Below are 23,742 nucleotides of genomic sequence, written 5' to 3' on the forward strand. Positions count from 1 at the left end.
TAATTTACATTTCATGTTTATTTCCAAGTCTCAAAAAGGCAAGTCGTCTCTTAACGCTGAACCAGTAAAATGTGCTAAAGCACAGCAGTCTAAATTTCTAAAAGCTGCTCAGGACAAATACAATTTAATGATAAAAAACAACATTGTCAATGTATCATAACAATAATACCAATAATAATTATATAGCAATAACAATAATAAAAAAGTAAAACAGCTACACAGTAGAAAGAATTCAACATCACAAGTGAAGAAAAAATAAAATGGAAGGGTAAAATGTACAAAACTCTGCTGGGCAGAGGACAGTGAACCTGTTCTTCAACAAGCATTCTTCTAAACTGTGTGTGTGTGTGTGTGTGTGTGTGTGTGTGGGTGTGGGTGTGTGTGTGTGTGTGTGTGGGTGTGGGTGTGTGTGTTCTATTCAAACATATCGTCGTCGTCATCGTCGTTATCAGACTCTGCAAAGTATTTGACTTCTCTCTTGGCTCGACCGGAACGATCTCTGCTCGAGTCCAGACGGCTGAAGCTGTTCATGCCTGCATCGTCATCATCTTCATCATCAGATGCTGCCTTCTTTGGTTTCTACATGCCAACACACACACAACATTGTAAGACACTGCCCTTCTCAAGCACTAGAATCTAGATATCTTGACAATCAGTCAAAAACACAGTTCGTACTCGAGTAACAGTGTACACAAACCAGTGCGAATCACAGTTTTCTATCTACAGTTTTACAGAATCTACAGTTTATTCCTATAGTATATTTTGAAGCTTTAAATTTAACTAAGCCTGGATTTAATTGTAATATTGTGCTGTAAAGTATAACAATTGCCTGAACATCCACGCTCTCTGCAGGACAAAAAGTTCATCCGTCTATTTACTATCATAGTGAAGATTAATTAAAAGTTTTACTTTTCGACTACTTTACATGACTAGTTTGTTTTTTATCGAAGCATTTCCATTCTTTAAACTCTTAAAGTTCACATGGATCTACTTTAAATACCTTGTTCACATGAAAAACCAATGTAACTAATACTATCCTGAGCTGTAGCATGCGTTTTTTCCCAAATGTCATTCAGCATGCAGCCCATCAGACACTCTCACTTCACAGAGAGCAGTGCAAAGATAATGTAGTTATACACTGTAAAACTAGCTAAAGGATACGAGGAACAGACAGCGCTCCTTCTTCAGGAGCTGACCATCTGATGCTGCATTAAACAGCAAATATTCATTAAAGAAAAACTAATGTGTTATTTTCCCCACCCTTTATTATCTTAGAATAAACATATTCACACAAACTATTTGAAATAATACTGCTAAGCATGTAACCAAATCAAAACATTGTGCTGTGTTCTAATGGATGCAATAATACCACATTTCCTATTCAAAACCAATCATTTGTTTCAATAATGTGTCAAAGTGTTTTGTATTACTATTTTCAGGGCTGTCAATTGATTTTTAAAACAATAATCAAACAAATGTCTGTCATTTATCAAGAATAACATGATCATGAATAACATAATAAAAGTTGTAACCATAAATGTACTTTCAGATTGAATAACCAAATGAATATGGGAACAACTATGAGCAGTTGAATAGATTATATGTGACCCTGGAGCACAAAATCAGTCATAAGTAGCACAGTAGTGATATTATACATTGTAAGGGTCAAAATTAACTATTTATATTTCGTGCCAAAAATCATTATGATATTCAGTAAAAAATCATGTTCCATGAAGATATTTAGTAAATTTCCTACCGTAAATATATCAAAACTTAATTTTTGAATAGTAATATGCATTGCTCATGAATCATCTGGACAACTTTAAAGGCGATTTTCTCAATATTTAGATTTTTTTGCACCCTCAGATTCCAGACTGTCCTCCTAACAAACCGTACATCAGTGGAAAGATTATTTATTCAGCTTTCAGATGATGTATAAATCTCATTTTCAATAAATGGACCCTTATGACCTATGTTTTGTGGTCCAGGGTCACATATTTGATTCTATACTGTAACAAACTTACATTTTCTAAATCAAAATAGCTGAAAATAATTAAACTGCAAATATTAATTTAGAAATATTTTTCCCCACCCTTCATTTTTGTATAATTAACATATTCACACAAATGAATGATATTATCCACATTACACAGCTAGTGTTTAAGTAGAAGATAAATCCCTCACCCTGCTGGTGGCAGTCTTCCCAGGCTTCTTCACAGGGCTATACTCATCCTCCTCTGAGCTCGACTGCTTCCTCTTCCTGCCTCGGCCTTTGCCGCCCCCTTTCGGTGCTGCTGGTGCTTTTTTAGTGCCTGTGTCTGAGTCCGAGTCCCAGAGAGAGGTTTCAGGCTTCTTGGCTTTTGCTGGAGCTTTCCTCTGTTTAGGAGCTGTGTCTGCAGGTTTCTTAGCTGTGGAAACACAACAACATGATTTCAATAGACTGGAAATGAGCCATTCACGATTACTCGTTATGATCGTTAAGATCTGAGCTGGTGAGCTACACTGTACACACATGCTAGTCAAGTACTGTGCCTTAAGAACTAGTTTGACTAACTGGCAGCTTAACAAGTGGATATTAGTCTTGATTCTCAGATGCAAAGTGAATTTAAATGGTTATGAAAGTATATGAAAGACATAAAAGTTATGCAAGTCTTGCAGAAAAAAAATAAAGTGTCTACATTTTAAGTAGTTTATGCAACCAGACACAGATTTTCTCCGTCAGGAAATGACTGGATTGCACAAAGTGGTTGTGACGTTACAGTGATTCTGTGGATTGTGAAAACTATTTTAGAGAAAAAGATTTGTAAGTCTACATTATTACATTTTGATAAAATACTGCTATTTTGGTTGCACTTTATTTAAGGTGTCCTTGTTACAGTGTAATTATAAAGCATTAAATACATTTAGGTACTGAGTAAAAATAATTAACTACATGTACATACTAAATGATTAGGGTTAGAATTAAGGTTTTTGTTTGGCTTTGGGTTACTTGCATGTAATTTTGCATAATTCATTGTTATTATAATAGTTAGTACATGGTTTCACACACATAGATTTATTTGTGGCTGCCACCATAATATCCACATTGACCACCAAATATCCATCAGCTCCCACGTCTCACACACACAAACATGACTTTAGCACTATATTAGTCCTATATGTGTTCCTGTGGCTCAGTGGTAGAGCACTGCATTAGCAGTGCAAAGGTCATGGGTTCAATTCCCAGTACACAAACTGACAAAAAAATGTATAGTCTGAATGCACTGTAAGTTGCTTTGGATAAAAACCTCTGATAAATGTATACAAAAAGTAAATATTTGTTCACAATAACATGAACAATCATGATTGCTCAGGTACCTTTTTTAGCTGGAGGTTTGTCAAAAGCAGAACTGCTGGAGTATGATGAGAAGACTGGGCCTCTGTCATCATCGCTGTCTGACTTCACATCTGATGAACAAATACACACTGTTAACACACACACTCACATGTTTAGTTAAGATCCACGATAAACCTCCACTAGACACATACCGTCATCGCTGCTCTTGTCAACAAACACAGCTTTAGATGACAACACCGTCTCTGGATCCTTTTTCTTCGCTGGTGAAGTGGACCTGAAAATGAATGAATTAAAACTGAAATGAGCAGCATTCATATCTGACTGTCACCTTCAGCAAAAGAGTAAATAGTTTCACTAAATGGGTGGATCTCCCAAAACCTATCAAAAACATACAATTGCCATTATTCTCAAATTGCTGTTAAGTTATCATTATTGTAAAACAACATTTGTTCTTCAAATTATATTAAAACAATTATTTATATTCATACAATTATATTTTTATTCAAATCAGCATAAAGGTAGTACAACCAATATACCTAAGTATAAGTAACCCTAATCCTAACTAAGTACATGTTGTTAATTAATGTTACTCAGTTCTTAAATGTGTAATTACACTGTAACAAGGACATCTTAAAATAAAGTGTAACCTATAAATGAATAGTAAAATCTAAATAGTGAAAGTAAACAATCTGTATTGTATGAAGCACTATAGAAATTTGATTTAATGAGTTAAATTTTTACAGTACAGATTTTTATGAAGTTTATATTGTCTTTGCATTAAAGTAAAAAGAAATGTGTTTAATTGTCATGAAAATAATGTCACAGGGCAAAGCTTTTAATGATCCTATATTGCTTACACAAAAAATGCAATTTCTGAAATATGAACCTAAGATGTTTGTGACCGGCTCTGAGAGATTCACCAAAAAGTGAATATAAAAACAACATACAAATTAGTAAATGTTGTTTTTGGAGGGAAAATGTCGTCATCATCATCATCTTCATCGTCGTTGTGTTGCTCTGTGTCTTTACTGGAGCGAACCGGTGATGCTGCAGCATCATTCTCCTGTTCTTCATCACCATCCTCCTCTTCCTCCTCCTCAGAGAAGTCAAAGGTGTACTTAGCCTTCACAGCTGTGAAACAACACAACACAAAACATTTCAGGTTATACATATGTGAGGCGTCGTTTTAATGTGATGTGAATACATTACTTCTGTTGCAGAATACTCAAATCTAAAAAAAAATACATATACACTGCACCTCTGCACTATTTTCAGTTCAAATATTCATTATAATCTTTCAGGAGCTGGTCAATTACTTGATGTCAATACAGCTCCAGGAATTGTTTAATTGTACACATTTTCAATGGTCAGAAACCAAACGTCGGTCTGAAGAACAAATAAAGTTGGTACTAGAGATGTATCTGATTGATTTGCCACGAAATGACCAAAATATGTTTTTCCATAACCCTTCATGTGTACATAACAGTCCAGCCCACTGGACATGCAAATATATAATACAGTGAAATAAAACAAATTCTGTTTCGGCCTACTGTTGTATGACATGAAGCGTTATACCACCAAAGCCTGATTTAAATGAGGAAAGCACACACACCTGAGGCTCTCCTGTATGAGGTGTCTCTGGGAATAACAGGTTCATTTTCATCCAGCTCGATGTCGGACCGATCATCATCAACTTCATCATCATCTGACCACGGATTCCTCTTCTTCACTTTCTTAGCTGGACTTTTAGGAGCTGCTGGCTTCCTTTGTCTCGGAGCACCTGAAAGATTATATTACAAATCAAAAAGATTTATCGACTATCGCGACAGGCTGATATATTGGTTGAAACTGGTCTTAGAATGATAATATTATCGTTTATCGCGATAATTTCTTGGACAATTTATCGTCCAGCAACATTTGTTATCGTGACAGCACTAAGTGCCAGTGTTTATTGTTACCAGGTTCCTTCTTCTCTCTCTTCACCCGTGGAGCTTTGGGTTTGGCTCCTGGATTGGGAAGGCCGGATGGAGAAATTAGGGAATTCTCTCCTTCGGTTGAGACCAGCGCACTGTCGTCATCAAACTCCAGCTTCAAGGCAGCGTCTACATCAACCTGACACACACACACACACACCTCATTAGACATGCACAGACACACTACCAGACTTTTATTAACTGTGCTTCAGTCTGTTTTGGCATAACTGATATATGGCTCCATACATAAACTGATAACAATTGCAATATTACTATTGTTTATCACAAATAAGTGCTGTTATTATTAATAATATTTCATTTGTATCACTTTAGTTTATTTGTCAGGAAAGCACAGAGTGAATGTAAGTTAGGTAATTACATTAACAAAACATAAATGTATGTAAGTATAAAGAAACTCAAGCCCCTTTCACACTGTGATTCCCAGCAATGTGTCCCAGCAATTGTTCCCGGGTCACTAGATTTTGCACTTTCACACTGCCAGTAATTACCCGGAATATGTGCGTGCGTACACACACAACCAGTAAAGGTCCCGTAAAGACATATGACATCAGGATGTGACGTGTAATGTGTGAGTCGAAAACGCTAGGCATGTTAACTTTCTCTTAAGTTGGCGAAAAACCTCAAACTGATCTCTGCTTCATTACAGTTTGCACATTTATTTTTGCCTTCAAAACACCTGATAAAAAGGTTGCGCGATAACGTGCATCATCACTAAATAAACAGTTCATTTATTTCACTAATTCCATTCAAAAAGTGAATCTTGTATATTATATTAATTCATTACAGGCTGATATATTTCAAATGTTTATTTCTTTTAATTGACTGACAACTTAAGGAAAATCCCAAATTCAGTATCTCAGAAAATTTGAATAGAACTTAAGACCAACACAAAGAAAGGATTTTTAGAAATCTTGGCCAACTGAAAAGTATGAACATGAAAAGTATGAGCATGTACAGCACTCAATACTTAGTTGCGGCTCCTTTTGCCTGAATGACTGCAGCAATGCGGCGCGGCCTGGAGTCGATCAGTCTGTGGCACTGCTCAGGTGTTATGAGAGACCAGGTTGCTCTGATAGTGGCCTTCAGCTCTTCTGCATTGTTGGGTCTGGCATATCGCATCTTCCTCTTCACAATACCCCACAGATTTTCTATGGGGTTAAGGTCAGGTGAGTTTGCTGGCCAATTAAGAACAGGGACACCATGGTCCTTAAACCAGGTACTGGTAACTTTGGCACTGTGTGCAGGTGCCAAGTTATGTTGGAAAATGAAATCTGCATCTCCATAAAGTTGGTCAGCAGTAGGAAGTGCTCTAAAACTTCCTGGTACACGGCTGTGTTGACCTTGGACATCAGAAAACACAGTGGAACAACACCAGCAGATGATATGGCACCCCAAACCATCACTGACTGTGGAAACTTTATACTGGACCTCAAGCAACGTGGATTGTGTGCCTCTCCTCTCTTCCTCAGGAATCTGGGACCATGATTTCCAAAGGAAATGCAAAATTTACTTTCATCAGAAAACATAACTGTGCACCACTCTGCAGCAGTCCAGTCCCTTTTGAAGCGAGACACTTCTGACGCTGTCTGATGTTCAAGAGTGTCTTGACACAAGGAATGCGAAGCTGAAACCCATGTCTTACATACGTCTGTGTGTAGTGGTTCTTGAAGCACTGACTCCAGCTGCAGTCCACTCTTTGTGATTCTCCCCCACATTTTTGAATGGGTTTTGTTTCACAATCCTCTCCAGGGTGCGGTTATCCCTATTGCTTGTGCAAGGTGTCAATGGTCGTCTTTTGGACAACAGTCAAGTCAGCAGTCTTCCCCATGATTGTGTAGTCTACAGAACTAGAATGAGAGACCATTTAAAGGCCTTTGCAGGTGTTTTGAGTTAATTAGCTGATTAGAGTGTGGCACCAATTGGCAATATTGTCTTTAATATTGAACCTTTTCTCAATATTCAAATTTTCTGATACTGAATTTGTGATTTTCCTTAGTTGTCAGTTATAATCATCAAAATTAAAAGAAATAAACATTTGAAATATATCAGTCTGTGTGTATTGAATGAATATAATATACAAGTTTCACTTTTTGAATGGAATTCAACTTTTTGATGATATTCTAATTATATGACCAGCACCTGTATAGCGGTTTGCCTGCAATCTGAATGCTGTTGGCCTAAACCAACACCATCATGATAACCACAGTTAAAATCAATATTTTTTTTCTGAAAAAACAGTGTAACTGCATTCTATTACTCATTTAATACATTTATACATGCATGACTATATTTACAATAACATTCTTTATGAAAACACTATATTTGTTGACCGATATAGATTTAGTTTTCATCCTCGCACACACTCATCGTTACCTTCTTCTTTTTGGTGAGTTTCTTGGAGGCGTCAGCTTTCATAGCGAGTGTGACCTGTGGCTCTATCCTGCGGCCAAACGGAGAGGGCAGAGTTTCCTCCAGATGCATCTTCTTCACTTTCGGTTTGCCCACCTTCCCTTTCACCAGCTTCACGGCCTTCCCAGAGTTCACAGTCTCCTTCTCTTGCGACTCAACACGCTGGAAGAAAGACAGAGAGAAAACTCACACACATTTCATCACATGCATCTCCACTCAACCTGATCCTAAAGGCAATGTCTTTGAAAGAGACTCACATCCAGCTCCTCAATGAAGACGGCCAGATCTTCCCTCCACAGATCTTCTGAATTCTTCCTCTGGAGCTCATTCAGCTCTGCTTTCTTCATAAAACATTGAAGAAAAACACTCACAGTTAAGACTGAAGATTCTTACCCACTGTGGGATAAATCACAACCACTTTGTGTCGAGTGGTTCTTTGTCTACACGTCATGCATTAATTTTGTTTATAAAACTGATATGAAACATTAAATGTAACACTGATGGCTGTATGAGAAATTAATACCTTCAGGTCTCTCTGCTTGAGGAGTTCCTGGACCTTCTCCTTGGTCAGACACCACAGAGGCATGTTCAGAATGTAATTAAAATTCGGCCCAGAAGAAGAGCCTGAGTCCACTGAGCTGTCACTGTCATTACCATCATCATCCTCGTCCTCCAAAGACTAACATCATCATCATCCAACCAGAGAGAAAAAGCAAGATATGAACAGTGAGTAAAAGTGCGAGCACTACAGACACTAGAAACCGTATAATCCAACTTACTGTAATATTGTAAATAAAAAAATACAAATATTCAACTTAACAGCCATCACATCACATTACTAATGGTCAGGCTCGGGATTGTTTGATTGTTTATATCTAAAGCATTGTCTTGACTGTCCACTAACTGCATGCACAATTCATTAATCAAACAGAAGAAGTAGAAGTAGGCAGAACATCATCAGATCATATCCACAAAATAATAATAAAAAAACAATTGCACACAACTTTTTTCTTCTATCTTCTATGACTTTTAGTCTTATTTATTTATTGTAGTGCATTATTTTTATTTTTATTTGAGTGGGTTTGGTCTTAGTGCATTGACGTTATCTTAAGGCATGAGCTGATAACTAACAGATGCATTCGTACACAAAGCTGTATCTGTCAGCAATGTTTCCTCACATACCTTCTCCTGGGCTTTGTTCCAAGCTGCAACGGGGTCCGATTCGTATCCTTTCTGCACCAGCATTCGGATCAAATCCCTTTTTGATTTGTTCTCTGGTAAATGAATACAAACCATTAAAACACACTGAGACCACATTTATTTATTATTCTTTTTATTTTTAATTTTTTTAATGGATGTTCATTTATTTGCCCTCTGCAGTAAGGCCGTTATTAGCAGTTACACTGAAGTAGAGATTCAGATTTACCAACCAGAGAGATGAGAAAAAACCTATTTCAGAAGAGGATGCAGGCACAACAGATCTTAATAATCTGACATGCATATGGATAAACATCTCACCGATTGATATTTTTCCTTCAATCTTCTCCAGCACAAATCGTGCCTGGTTGGAGAGTTTGGCTGCCTCAGCTCCCAGACTACCCACAAGCCAGTCCTTCCTCAGTTTATAATAGTGCAAGCGCAGCTCAAAGAACTCCTTCAAGATATCCTGCACAGACTCATAGCGCTTCAGACAGCCCATGTGATCAAACAGCACCTACAGAGCAGAGAAGAAAAGCATGAGGACAGCAGAAATCACATTCACAATCACAGTTTCACAACAAACCACAGCGATACACTGATGACGGATTATTAATAATCTAGCAGTGTTTTTTAATGGATAGTATGTTTTAAAATAATTGTATCATCACAACTTTGAAAACATCCATCAATGTCAAGGATCATTTGATAAAGTAGATGAAAACAAAGTACAAGTTGTACAGCGCTAAGCTGTAAATACTGTCAACACTACTGTAATACAATGGTATTAATGCTTTTGTTTATACCAACCGAGTACTCAAAAGGAAAAAAATGCCTAATGCATCCCTAATATGGTTGTATTCCTCTTGCATGCACATCACTTTGTATTGGTTTTATTTGCACATGTGGTTTTCTTCCTTAAGTTTGTGTCCTTTAACACCTGCACTAGGAGAACTATTAGCTCTCATGGTGCCATCTTTAAGGTAACACTTTTGGCAATCTAGCGGTTAATAAACAAAACTGCAGAACACTGCAGCCACAGCTACTTTGCTCTTTTATTATGAGTGTAGCGAGTGACGGAGGTACAGTGCTACTCCACAGCGGTTTATGGTTCCGCAGATTGTTTCTGGCCTAATTATGTATCGAGGTGTGAGATCGCCTAGGCTTGATTCGGGAGCTTCAGGAGGGGAGATTCATACCATTGAGTTGCAGGTGAGGGACGACTGCAGTTTGAAGACCTTGTGGAGACCGGCTGCCTCCGCCTGTGCAAGCTTCTCCTCTGTCATGCGCACCACGAACTTCACTGTGGTGTCGGTGTGGTACTCCTTATAGTCATTGATCAGAGGAGGAGTTTTATCTGTTCCCTGGAGCATGGGCTCCAGAACCGACTCCTTATAAGCCTGAGAGAGAAAAAAGATGGCATTTCTGGCATCACCAGCGTTTCAGCAAAGAGATCCAGCTTTATAACATCAAGGGATCTCACCTGAGTCCAGGTGCGGACAGGTAGTTCAGTAATCTCAATGGTATTTTTGTCCAGGACAGACACTTCTCCGCTGACCAAGTATTGGTTCTGTCCCAGCTCATGAATGGCACCTTTGAAGTTCTTGTAGCTTGGCAGCTAACAAACACATGAAGAGATGCAGAGAATTAGTGATTTAAACTTATTCTGAGTTTGATGATCCCGCCACCCAGCCAAGATATGGTATCTGATGTTTCCGTGAGCACTAGTGGCAGCTGTTTATATCACTGCTAGATAAGCGCTCATGAAACAAACAAGCAAAAAATGGAAACCACTTAATGTTTTAACTTCCTTTAGTTTTACTATAACAACACGGCCAGAATGGCACTCCAAATTCCTCTAATACACATTAACGCATTTAAAAGTATTTAAAGGGGTCCTTGATTGTGATTTCACTTTATTAACTTTAGTTAGTGTGTAATGTTGCTTTTTCTTTTACAGAATTCACTTTTCAAGGCCTACAACAAACAGCTGGTTGGGACTACAACGAGCTTCTTCCTGGGTTGGTGACATCACAAACCCTGAAATTTACATAAACACTGAGGTTTTATATAGTTTGCAGTATTAAAAAGAATAAAAGTCTGTTTTTGAATAGTTAAAATAACTAAAAAGCAATGGACACCTTAAGCCTTAAAGATGTTTTTGCGCCACATGCCTGGTAAATGTGCAATGGTCAGGACAAGAGCAGGGATGAGGTCTTACCATGGGAAGAGGGTCCTGGTGGTTGAGCATACGGTTAATGTTGTTGACGATCTCTCGCGGGTCATAGTTGGAGATCTTGCAGGCCCAGCCAGTCCCTATACCCTCAGCTCCATTCACCAGTACCATGGGAATTATGGGTATGTACCACTCTGGCTCCACCTTCTGGTTGTCATCATACAGGAACTTCAGCAGGCTGGAGTCCACAGCAGGAAACAGCAGTTTGGCCAAAGGACTGTAAGAAAAATACAGTGATTAGGATTAATGTCAAACTATGTGATAGAAGAATGATTGAAATTAAACAGTATATATTAAGATCTCAATAAAAGCATTAAGGCTACCACAACTGCAGATTTATGTTTATCTGTTTATATATTTAGTTTTTGTTTTCCTTTTTTAACTTTTGCTTTAAAAAAGGAAAAAATCTGCAATTACATTTTTTGGTTTCGAATATAATGTCTATATTTTAACCTTTTTTTGCACATAATGTCTAGATTAGTCTACACAGATAGAAGCAATGTTTTTGTTTTCATAACCTTCAAACTGCACATTGTTCGGAGGTATGGCACCAGTATATGTCAAAGCAATTAAAACCTTACCTAAGCATAGTGAAGATGTAACGAGGGCTGGCAGCATCTTTACCCCCGTTGATACGGGTACCAAACTGACCGAGAGGCTGAAGGATGTTGATATTGTTGCTGCCCACAAAGTTTTGGGCCAAATTCACGATAGTCATCATCAGGGCTTGCTGCAGAAAAGATAACATTTCTTGTTATAATTCTTTCATTCCCTTCAGTTTCATAGTTTGTTATTTATTTTTGATTAATAAGTGTTATTATAATTGAACATTTTCAAATTGAATCATGGTTTTTGTTGCATATGGTTTCTTGTTAATCAGTGCATGAAGAAAACCACTGCAAAATCACAAAGAAAGGCTTGCTACAGACTTCGCCGTGATGATATGCAGACATCTCAGCCACGGATCCAGCCAGCTGGGCCACCTTGACTTCCCTTTTATCATTCCTCTTCATACAGGTGAACAACACCTTCCTCTGACCCGGCTTCAGACCTGCATGCAGCAGATGAAAGAAGACTATAAGTTAAACCACAGACAAGCAGCCAATCTGCATCAGCATCACTTCAGAATACATAATCAGGATCAGAAAGAAAAAAAACACTCGAGGTAAGAGAAGAGAAACCCAGTGCAACATGTTTCAAAGAGTATAAACGTAGCTGAAGATACACACCATCAACAAGCGATGGAATCGACCGCTCATTGTCAGAATTGGAGAAGAGGATGAGTTCTTTATTGATGAAGTCATTGTAGGACAGGTGTCGTGTTGATGTGCCATAGAGGAATTGCTGTGAGGAGACAACAAGGACATGCACAATGAATGATCAGACAATTATTCATTTCCTCTAAGTAGTCACTCATACTTAACAGTAAGAAAGAAATAAAAGTTTGATTTGAAGGAAATACAAGTTAGTTAAGATAAACTGTGAATTTTGTTTAAAAGAACTTCAAACAGTCTTGATGCTTGAAGTTTAACTTAATTTCTGTGATTAACATTTGTTATTTGCATTATAATGCATTACCATTTTCTTCAGTTTCCTGAAATAACAATGCAAATTTCTTTTAAGAGCAGTGATAGACATCTTCAGTACTGAAAGGTTTTAAAGAATTTCCTGAAAATGTACATTAACCCTCTCCTTGAACTGTCACCTTATCGTGGTGGAGAGGTTTGAGTACCCGAATGATCCTGGGAGCTATGTTGTCTGGGGCTATATGCTCCTGGTAGGGTCTCCCAAGGCAAACAGGTCCTTGGTGACGGGCCAGACTAAGAACAGTTCATAAAACCCCTTATGGCAAAATTAAAATCAAGGACCATGACGTCGCCCGGCATGGCGCAGCCGGGGCCCCACCCTGGAGCCAGGCCCGGGGTTGGGGCTCGTATGCGAGCGCCTGGTGGCCGGGCCTTCCCCCATGGGGTCCGGCCGGGCTTAGCCCGAAGGAGTGACGTGGGGCCGCCCTCCTGTGGGCTCACCACCTGCAGGAGGGAGCGTAAGGGGCCGGTGCATAGAGGATCGGGCGACAGTCGAAGGCGAGACCCCCGACGACCCGATCTCTGGACACGGAATCTGGCTTTAGGGACGTGGAATGTCACCTCGTTGGCGGGGAAGGAGCCTGAGCTTGTGCGGGAGGTCGAGAGGTACCGACTAGAGATAGTCGGGCTCACCTCAACGCACAGCTTGGGCTCTGGAACCACACTTCTTGAGAGAGGCTGGACTCTCTACCACTCTGGAGTTGCCCATGGTGAGAGGCGGAGGGCTGGAGTGGGTTTGCTAATAGCCCCCCAGCTCAGCCGCCATGTGTTGGAGTTTACCCCGGTGAACGAGAGGGTCGCTTCCCTGCGCCTTCGAGTCGGGGATAGGTCTCTCACTGTCGTTTGTGCCTACGGGCCGAACGGCAGTGCGGACTACCCGGCCTTCTTGGAGTCTCTGGGAGGGGTGCTGGAAAGTGCTCCGACTGGAGACTCCGTCGTTCTACTGGGGGACTTCAACGCTCACGTGGGCAGTGACAGTGACACCTGGAGGGGCGTGATTGGGAGGAACGGCCCCCCTGACCTGAATCCGAGCGGTGTTCTGTTATTGGATTTCTGTGCTAACCACGGTTTGTCCATAACGAACACCATGTTCAAGCATAAGGGTGTCCACCAGTGCACGTGGCACCAGGACACCCTTGGCCGGAGGTCGATGATCGACTTTGTGGTCGTGTCATCAGACCTTCGGCCATATGTCTTGGACACTCGGGTGAAGAGAGGGGCGGAGCTGTCAACTGATCACCACCTGGTGGTGAGTTGGATCCGATGGCGGGGGAGGAAGCTGGACAGACTCGGCAGACCCAAACGTACTGTGAGGGTCTGTTGGGAACGTTTGGCCGAGCCCCCTGTCAGAGAGATCTTCAACTCCCACCTCCGGCAGAGCTTCGACCGGATCCCGAGGGAGTCTGGAGATATTGAGTCCGAGTGGACCATGTTCTCCACCTCCATTGTCGCTGCGGCTGCTCGGAGCTGTGGCCGTAAGGTCTCCGGTGCCTGTCGAGGCGGCAATCCCCGAACCCGGTGGTGGACACCGGAAGTAAGGGATGCTGTCAAGCTGAAGAAGGAGTCCTATCGGGCCTGGATGGCTTGTGGGACTCCGGAGGCAGCTGACAGGTACCGGCAGGCCAAGCGGACTCGTGGAGGCAAAAACTCGGGCCTGGGAGGAGTTCGGTGAGGCCATGGAGAAGGAATATCGGTTGGCCTCGAAGAGATTCTGGCAAACTGTTCGACGCCTCAGGAGGGGGAAGCAGTGCCCTACCAACACTGTTTACAGTAGAGATGGGCACCTGTTGACCTCAACTGGGGATATCGTCGGGCAGTGGAAGGAATACTTCGAGGATCTTCTCAATCCCACCGACTTGTGTTCCGTTGAGGAAGCAGTGGCTGGGGACTCGGAGGGGCACTCGTCCATCACCCGGGCTGAAGTCATCGAGGTAGTTAAAAAGCTCCTCGGTGGCAAGGCACCGGGGGTGGACGAGATCCGCCCCGAGTACCTCAAGTCTCTGGATGTTGTGGGGCTGTCTTGGCTGGCAAGCCTCTGCAACATCGCATGGCGGTTGGGGACAGTACCTCTGGACTGGCAGACCAGGGTGGTGGTCCCTCTTTTCAAGAAGGGGGACCGGAGAGTGTGTTCCAACTATAGGGGGATCACACTTCTCAGCCTCCCTGGAAAAGTCTATGCCAGGGTACTGGAGAGGAGAATTCGGCCGATAGTGGAACCTCGGATCCAGGAGGAACAGTGTGGTTTTCGTCCCGGTCGTGGAACACTGGACCAGCTCTATACCCTTTCCAGGGTGCTGGAGGGTTCATGGGAGTTTGCCCAACCAGTCCACATGTGTTTTGTGGACTTGGAGAAGGCATTCGACCGTGTTCCTCGCGACATCCTGTGGAGGGTGCTCCGGGAGTATGGGGTCGGCGGCTCCCTACTTAGGGCTGTTCGGTCCCTGTACGACCGGAGCAAGAGCTTGGTTCGCATTGCCGGCAGTAAGTCAGACCTGTTCCCGGTGCATGTTGGACTCCGGCAGGGCTGCCCTTTGTCACCGGTTCTGTTCATAATTTTTATGGACAGAATTTCTAGGCGCAGCCAAGGGCCGGAGAGTGTCCGGTTTGGGGACCATACGATTTCGTCGCTGCTTTTTGCGGATGATGTTGTCGTGTTGGCATCCTCAGACCAGGACCTTCAGTGTGCATTGGGACAGTTTGCAGCCGAGTGTGAATCGGCTGGGATGAGAATCAGCACCTCCAAGTCCGAGGCCATGGTTCTCAGTCGGAAAAGGGTGGATTGCCCACTTCAGGTTGGTGGAGAGTTCCTGCCTCAAGTGGAGGAGTTCAGGTATCTTGGAGTCTTGTTCACGAGTGAGGGAAGGATGGAACGTGAGATTGACAGACGGATCGGTGCAGCTTCTGCAGTAATGCGGTCGCTGTACCGGTCTGTCGTGGTGAAGAAGGAGCTGAGCTGTAAGGCAAAGCTCTCGATTTACCGGTCAATCTACGTTCCTACTCTCACCTATGGTCATGAGCTGTGGGTCATGACCGAAAGGACAAGATCCCGGATACAGGCGGCCGAAATGAGCTTTCTCCGTCGGGTGGCTGGGCGCTCCCTTAGAGATAGGGTGAGAAGCTCGGTCACTCGGGAGGAGCTCAGAGTAGAGCCGTTGCTCCTCCACATCGAGAGGAGCCAGCTGAGGTGGCTCGGGCATCTATTTCGGATGCCTCCTGGACGCCTTCCCAGGGAGGTGTTCCAGGCACGTCTCACCGGGAGGAGGCCCCGGGGAAGACCTAGGACACGCTGGAGGGACTATGTCTCCCGGCTGGCCTGGGAACGCCTCGGGGTCCCCCCGGAAGAGCTGGAGGAAGTGGCTAGGGAGAGGGAAGTCTGGGCGTCTCTGCTTAGACTGTTGCCCCCGCGACCCGGCCCCGGATAAGCGGAAGATGATGGATGGATGTACATTAACATTTAGTCCTTCAACAGATGCTCTTAATAAATGCGACTTACAAATGATGACAATAGCAGTAATTAAACCAACAAAAGATTGATGATATGTAAGTGCTGTGACAAGTCTTTTGTTAGTCCAATGCAAAACATAAAGCAAGCTTTTTGTTTTTATATAATAAAAAAACAAGATAGAAAAAGTATAGAGAACACTAGTTATATGTTAATTTGTTTTTAATAAATAAGAAGAAAACAAGAAAATAGAACGAAAAAAGAACAGAGAACGCAAGTGTTAGAGTAATTTCTTTACTGCTAGGCTGGTGTGTTTGTTTAGGGATGGAACTAAACTCTGCAGGACACCGTCCCTGCAGGACCCTTGTTTAGATTATGCATCGATTCATTCACAGAGAAAAATCCATCCAGATTTACAGGAGGCATTCAAACAGTACCCAAGATGCAGAGCAATACTTTGTTTCATTACATCTGTTTTATAAAAGAGATATGTTCACATTAAGAAACATTTCTCTTTTTATTTTTGTGTAATTGAGAGCTGTACCTCGGGCAGCCCATGCATCCTCCTCTGCCGTCTGTCCTCCATGAAATTAGTCAGCCACTCTTTCCTGTCATCCGTTTTCTTCTTACTGAAGGCCTGAGTAGAGTCACACACAATGTTACCCAATATGTCAAAGCGATATGCAGTTAATATCTGAATACATGTAATGTTGTACCAAACGAAGTATAAAGAAGACCAGCAGTGACCCACTAACCAGTGTGATGGCTGCGTCGTCTTCAGTGCCGTTGTACTTGAACATAATTCGATGTCTCTCCATGTCAGCAAAATATTCCTTTGCTTCTTTGCTTGTACTGGTACCCAAACCTGACAAATGTACAGTAAACAAGTAGTCATGATGAATGCTGCTTGCTTTTAGATGCATACTGTTTCAGATGAGTAGCATGGCGAAAACAAACCTTTGTAGTACTTTATGTGCCAAGTTTTATAATTTTCTGTGTGCTTCTTCCATTCTTCAAATTCTGGGATGCTGTAGAATGACACTTCCTGTTTATTCTTAGTGGCCTAAAGAGACACATTTAGAAACAAGCATTAAAAGCTGAAGCAGGACAGATGAACAGAACATTTTCTTCATTGGATGACTATCATACCTTCACGATGGGTGTGATGAACTCCTCCAGGAAGGTGTGCTTCAGCAGAGATGGCCAGTTGTGATGGAAGAAGTTAATGAGAAGACCCTTGATGTGAGAGCCATCTTGATCCTGACAGTACATGAAACAGAAATGATGCATGTATAGGGAACATCTCTGCATACTTCATAGATAAAATAGCCAAACTAATCAGAGAAGACCAATTAAAGCACATAACTGCACCTGATCGGTCATGATCATAATCTTTCCATAGCGTAATGTCTTCAGGGAGTCTGGGTCTTCATAGCTCTTCTTGTACTGGAGACCCACAATTTTAATGATGTTGTTGATTTCTGCATTCTCCATGATCTACAACCGAAACAAGGTCAACAACATCCAGTTAAAAAATAATCATTTTATACCATTTGTATCCTCAAAGAAAATTTCTAACTATGAAATATTTTCGGTACAGAAGGATGAAAAACTTTTTTATTTTATTTTTTATTAAAGACTCCAGAAATGGATGTGTAAAACTGTGGAAAACTTAAGACTCTTTGGAGATATAGGGGATGCAGTACACCTCTATAGGTTCTCAAGATTAACATGAGATTGGGTTAAACTGTGTGTTATGCCTCACTGCTCCTGGTGTGTGTTTACGGTTTGTGTGTGTGCACTTGGATGGGTTAAACGCAGAGCACCAATTCATTTACCATACTTGGCAAATGTCACGACTTTCACTTTAAAACAGAAAGAATAAATGTAGTTACTTTTTGTTTACTCTTCTTTGAATTCTCGGTCTGTAATAATCCGTCGTGTCAATGCGCTCATGATCAAATTAACCACTTTATCAACGCCCTTATTCACACATATTTAATTCAAAAAAGACTTTAAAATGTATGGTGCTGGTTCCTGCTTGCACGAGAGAATTAAAAATATGAATGAAATACACTTGCTAAGGTCTGGATATGAACTATGATCGGCGCAGCGAATGTTGTTGAACTCATCGTGGTGTTCAGCACAGAAACTGCTCTCTCTTGCACGCCCCATGTGTTGTTACATTAAATATTGTAACGGTCATGTTTACAGAGATGAACTGACAGCACATAAGCTCTTTCATGAGATCTGAATTCTTTGCTGTAAGGTGACCTCATGCATAATACAGCGCAGTGATTGGCTCATAAGAGTTCGTTCTCATGAATAATACTGAGAAAAGCTCAGAAAACTGATGATTAGACGTGTCCATCCACGGCAGTCAATCACCACTCCAGGTTAACGCACATACGTTACATGACATTGGTTCAACTTTGCTTTTTGAACAGGAAGAAAAAAATTAATGAGTGCTATTGTTTTCACTGATGTGTAGGGTTAGGGTTAGGTGAGATGTTCATACATGTTAACATCTCGAAAAAATGTGTTTAGGATTTCTTGACACTTTAACGATGAGACATTTTAAAATCTTGTCAATATTCATCCTCAGCTCTTAACTGTTTGATTATGGATTGTCTTTCTGTGTCAAGGTTCCTGGAGCGTACCTGTTTGTGTGTGGCCTCCCTGACGTTGAGCATCTTTCCTCTGAGTGGAAACACTCCGTATCGATCTCTGCCGATCACTCCTAACCCGGACACGGCCAGGGACTTGGCTGAGTCTCCCTCAGTCAGGATCAGAGTGCACTCAGAGGAGTGTTTCCCCCCTACACCACAGACACAGAGTTACTCACGGATCACTCAAGCTTTCAAACACCTTGTTCATAATTACTGTAAGAAACCATCTGCCAAACACAGAAGCTGCTAAAATACATTTACAAATATTAAATTAAGGTTTTTTACACATTAATGTAAAAGATATGAATGTTTTCACACCGACACAAACATTTGGCAGATTTCCTCATGTGAGTTGCTTGTTTAGAGCAGGAAGGATACTCAAAGGATGTGGTGTTATATGCCATTCGCATATCAAGATGCTTATTTATTTGTATTTGTTTCTGTTGGTCTCAGTATTAAATTTGCAATGAGCTGATATTTGCTATCACTGATAGCTGTTGAAACTTTCCATTTCTGCAACCACTTTTGACAGAGAAAGAAAGTCAAATTTCGGCTTGATGTGAACAGGTCTAAAAGGCATAATTTTCTTTATGCAATATATTATATTTTCTTTAGATTTTTTTTTTATCAAACATTTGGAGATTTCTTGACAGTTTGCTGCTCAAATCCAGCTTGAAAAGTCTTTTGCCCATGCTTTTCAAGCTCTGTTTTATTGTGTCACTTCAGAAAATATACTCAGATGTATACCATCTGTTGTCACTCAGCCTAAAGCAAAATACAGATATGATTTTGGTCCATTTCACCCACCCACCCTAATGATTTTTTCAATGACAGCTGTGACAGTGGTTTATCTGTCATGGACTTACCAGCATCATTGGCGTCATCTAGTTTGGGGATCCCTTTAATCTTGCTGTGTTTGACAGAGGAGCATTTCTTGTTCAGCTGTGTCTGGGCTTTAAACTTCACCCAGTTCAGAATGCTCTCCACAATACCACAGTTTGTAGCCTACGATGGGACAATCAATCAGACATCTCCATAACTTAACACATATTAAAGTCAGCAATAAATCAGAACGGACATAATGTTTTTTTAAGCATGTTACTTGTTTTCTCACACAATTCACTGGCCACAGCTTCAGATTCATGTAGACTTCAAAGCATGCAATTACTTTTGATATGTCTAAAAAGCCAGAAGCTTTTGACAATGAAGGAACTCTAAAGTAAAATGTGATACATTAAGAGCAACGTGTTACTGTTACAATAAGTGCTACATTTAATGCAAGATAAGTGTCAGGATCATGATAGCAGATCATCACACACTTACAGCTCTGACGAATTTCTCAGAGAGGACACATTTGGAGCCAAAGCTTTTGGTCTGAAGAGTCATGTTCTCCTTGGTCTGGGAGTCAAAGGTTGGGTTCTCGATCAGGGCATTCACAAACACCCAAACATGGTTTTTAACCTGAAAAAAAAAAAAAATAGAAATTAAAAAAGATTCTCTAAGATCTGTTAAGAGACCAAAGAACCAAATATAAAGTGTCTGAAAGCGGAACAGATGTTTTATCATAGCAGTGTGTTGAACTGTAAATATCCACCTGGAATGGTTTCACAGAGACTCCAGCTTTGTTCTTCTTCTTGACCACTTCGATCAGTTTCGCCACTATTTGGTCCACAACATAGTCAACGTGTCTTCCTCCCTAAGACATTACACAGCTCATGAGTATCACAAGACTTTATAAGAAGCATCTTAACACCAAAGCAGTGATCAGAAATCACAAGTAAAGCAGAAGTGCTGAGAAGACTATTGCAGAACATGCAACTAGATGTTTTTACCAATTACTATTACTACCCTCTAAAAGTTGCACCTTTAAATTCAATCCCTATAAAAGCATAACTGCCCCATTACAGCATTGAGTAAGTGTTTCAGAGACCTTGGTGGTGGCAATGCTGTTGACGAAGCTGATTTGCTGGAAGCCCTTCTCACTCATGGTGAGACACACTTCCCAGCGCTCATTCACCGTCTCATTCACCACCTTCAGAGCAACGCCCGTCTCGTCCAGTTTATCCTTCACATACAGATCCACATAGCTGCGGAAACCATTCACCTGCAGCACGACACACAAACACAGATGCTCATGTTAGATTCAAAGGGGTCATGCCATGAGAAACTAAACTTCATTTAAACTTTTCAAAACGAGGAGGTCTTTGTATGCTTAATAAATCCTGCAAGTTTCAAACATTAAAATGTCCACATCATCAATAAAAAAGCATTTATGTGATAACCCTCAGAAAACAAATGGACAGGACAAATGGAGTGAAAAATGTCCGTTTTGACACATTTGGTTTATGTTTGCGTAATTACATTTATATTAACGTTCTTGTCTTTGTACAGACATCAGAAGGATCCCAGGGCAAGGAACAAGTGAATAGTTTATTTCGGTACTAGATCTGACTGCTTCAGACGTAAATAAATGATTTCATATTGCTTTTTCTGGAAATTAGTGTTTTATTTTGATTATGTTGTCAAACACTCAAGACATGCAATAGCGAGGGGGCATTGATACTGTTTCTTATGCAATGACATTAGCCAATCATAACTGTGGCCAATTACTGAGAAGCCTTAGAGGATCCGCCCCTTAAAACAGGTCGTATTAGAGAAAAAATAATCGTTTTCCACATATTTATTTGTTTATGTTTAGTTTTTTGTGTAAAAACTTTATTAACATTATAAGTAAACCTCAAGGAACATATTAATAAAATAATCCATGCCATGATGACCCATTTAAATAAGAATCTCATCACACTGTGACTGTTAACACTGTAAACACACTTTTTTGTCCTGATGGAAATGACATGTGACTTACAGGTAGCTTCTTTCCATTGAGCATGACTTTAACACCCCTACAAGAGCCGGCCACATCATACGCCCTTCGTGTGAGCAGAGCCACAATGTCCTTGTCCAGTTTCTCCATCTTGAATTTGGCCAGATCTGGCTGGAACATGACACATGTGTAGTCTTCACCATCAAAGAACTTGATCTTCGCCTCACTGGTCTTTCCCATGTTGTCCTGCCATGTCTTTGGAAGAAAAGGGACAAGAAGAATTTAAGCTGCTGTTTCATGACAACCAACACACATTTCCTCTATTCAAAATTCAAGAAACGTCTGTACCTGTTTGAAGCTCCGTTTATACTCCTTGCAGGCCGTCTCCACTGTAAACTTTGTGCTGAATATGTTACACAGTTTTGCGCCATATCCATTCCTGCCACCTGATGAACACCAGATTGATGAGTTTAATTAATTTTGAACACTTCAGTTGAAGAAACAGCAAAAATTGCTAAGGCTGCATGATTATGACCAAATAATAATTGTTGATTGTTTCTTTTGAAACGGTATTCTTGATTATTAATGTCAATTAATCAATCAAGTTTGCAAGAAGCAACAATGTCATATTCTTTATGCAGCTACAATATTCAAAACATTAGTGCTTATTAAGACAGTGCTTAAACATTCAATTATAAATGCCTCTTAAAAACATGAAAACAAAAGCTGTTATTTAAACTGTGAATAAATTATACACAGAAAGCGAGCAACAGGGTAATATTAGAACACTTTAACAGGTTTAGTTTCACGTGATTGTTTGAGACCATATGAACTTTCACAAACAGCCCTCTTATATCTTACAACCAATGTCAGCACTGTAGAAGAAATCTCTTATCGTCACTTTCAACAGTTTGTGAATTCATTTCAGAGATAGCAAAATCAAAACATTTACATTTAGCAGACACTTTTTCCAAAGCGACTTACAAATGAGAACAATCGAAGCTATGGCTGTGCAAAAACAAAACCTGCCCAATTGCTTCTTAAAACTAGCTCATTCTTGTTTTGAGGGTGTTCCCCAATAAAAATTGTGTTCTGGGGGATAAAATACACTTTTTTGGCAGGGTTACTTGGTAAAATTGGTATTTTAGGGGCTAAATATCAATTCATTGGGGTCGCTTCAACCTGGGGACTTGAGAAACAACTTCAGATTTAGTAACACCGCATTTACTACACAGAGCCATAGTTCACTGACAAACTACACAAAATGGAAAAAGAACAGAGAAAGCTAGTTTTAAGAGATCTTTTTAAAGAAGTCAAGCAGAAAATGAATAGGGAGTGCAAGTGTTAAAGGGATTTTCTTCCTGCTGTGATGTGATGGAGCAATGTGTTTGGAGCGATATGTTTGCTGAAACCACAAGCCGTTCTGTCTGGTATAGTTGAGTTGTGTGACGGTGTGTCATTCAGCAAGAAATGTCTGTTAGACAAGCTGAGATGGAATGAGAGAGTTGATTGTCATCAGCATAGCAGTGATATGAAAAGCAATGTTTCCGAATGACAGAACCTGGTGATGCCATGAAGAGAGAGAAAAGAAGTGGTCCAAGAACTGAGCCTTGAGGCACCCCAATAGCTAGATGTTGCAACTTGGATACCTCACCCCTCCAAGAAAACTTTAAAACTATTTATGCCCGTCTGAATTGAAGTCATCTGAACACACTTTACTTTTTATGAGAACAAAGGGCAAAGAAATTTATTGGATGTTGCACTGCCAGGGAAAGTGAAAATGAATTAACAGTATATGTGAAATGTGCTGTACTTTGGAGCCCCACACATAACATGCAAAAAACAGATATCAGAAAAACAATTTCATCTTACAACTAGTTGATTTGTTCATGCAATTTCATTTGTGGCCACATTTCATTAATTTTCTACCTTATTAAATTAAAATTGAGGAACATTGTTTTTATTTGTTTTGAACTAAAATGAGAATAAATCAATTTGTAGCATTGATGTCTTGGCATGTCATGCTCAGGGCTCCATACAAATAAACTTGA

At 40.6% G+C, this 23,742-nt stretch overlaps 1 protein-coding gene across 3 annotated transcripts in view; it reads right to left on the reverse strand.

Moving 5' to 3' along the window:
* The window catches only part of LOC113119099 (DNA topoisomerase 2-beta-like), a 28,450-nt gene continuing 4,708 nt past the window's right edge, over positions 1–23,742 (reverse strand). For 2 of the 3 annotated variants that reach the window (XM_026288299.1, XM_026288297.1), the window contains exons 6-35: positions 22,040–22,137; positions 21,734–21,946; positions 20,801–20,974; positions 20,465–20,566; positions 20,194–20,331; positions 19,737–19,875; positions 18,862–19,019; positions 17,573–17,698; positions 17,351–17,461; positions 17,159–17,264; positions 16,957–17,066; positions 16,746–16,838; positions 12,403–12,517; positions 12,103–12,224; positions 11,755–11,903; positions 11,159–11,390; positions 10,421–10,555; positions 10,137–10,337; positions 9,259–9,454; positions 8,923–9,014; positions 8,264–8,419; positions 7,998–8,081; positions 7,705–7,902; positions 5,296–5,449; positions 4,950–5,117; positions 4,285–4,468; positions 3,529–3,611; positions 3,358–3,447; positions 2,185–2,408; positions 1–579 (exon numbers count right to left, since the gene is read on the reverse strand). In XM_026288299.1, coding sequence (XP_026144084.1) covers positions 415–579; positions 2,185–2,408; positions 3,358–3,447; positions 3,529–3,611; positions 4,285–4,468; positions 4,950–5,117; positions 5,296–5,449; positions 7,705–7,902; positions 7,998–8,081; positions 8,264–8,419; positions 8,923–9,014; positions 9,259–9,454; positions 10,137–10,337; positions 10,421–10,555; positions 11,159–11,390; positions 11,755–11,903; positions 12,103–12,224; positions 12,403–12,517; positions 16,746–16,838; positions 16,957–17,066; positions 17,159–17,264; positions 17,351–17,461; positions 17,573–17,698; positions 18,862–19,019; positions 19,737–19,875; positions 20,194–20,331; positions 20,465–20,566; positions 20,801–20,974; positions 21,734–21,946; positions 22,040–22,137 — 4,316 coding nt within the window. In that variant the 3' untranslated portion in view covers positions 1–414. The remainder of the gene's footprint in view (positions 580–2,184; positions 2,409–3,357; positions 3,448–3,528; positions 3,612–4,284; positions 4,469–4,949; positions 5,118–5,295; positions 5,450–7,704; positions 7,903–7,997; positions 8,082–8,263; positions 8,420–8,922; positions 9,015–9,258; positions 9,455–10,136; positions 10,338–10,420; positions 10,556–11,158; positions 11,391–11,754; positions 11,904–12,102; positions 12,225–12,402; positions 12,518–16,745; positions 16,839–16,956; positions 17,067–17,158; positions 17,265–17,350; positions 17,462–17,572; positions 17,699–18,861; positions 19,020–19,736; positions 19,876–20,193; positions 20,332–20,464; positions 20,567–20,800; positions 20,975–21,733; positions 21,947–22,039; positions 22,138–23,742) is intronic. The other variant, XM_026288298.1, reaches the window with a different exon arrangement.

This window comes from Carassius auratus, chromosome 19 (assembly GCF_003368295.1).
Source record: "Carassius auratus strain Wakin chromosome 19, ASM336829v1, whole genome shotgun sequence".
In the NCBI taxonomy this organism is placed as follows: domain Eukaryota; kingdom Metazoa; phylum Chordata; class Actinopteri; order Cypriniformes; family Cyprinidae; genus Carassius; species Carassius auratus.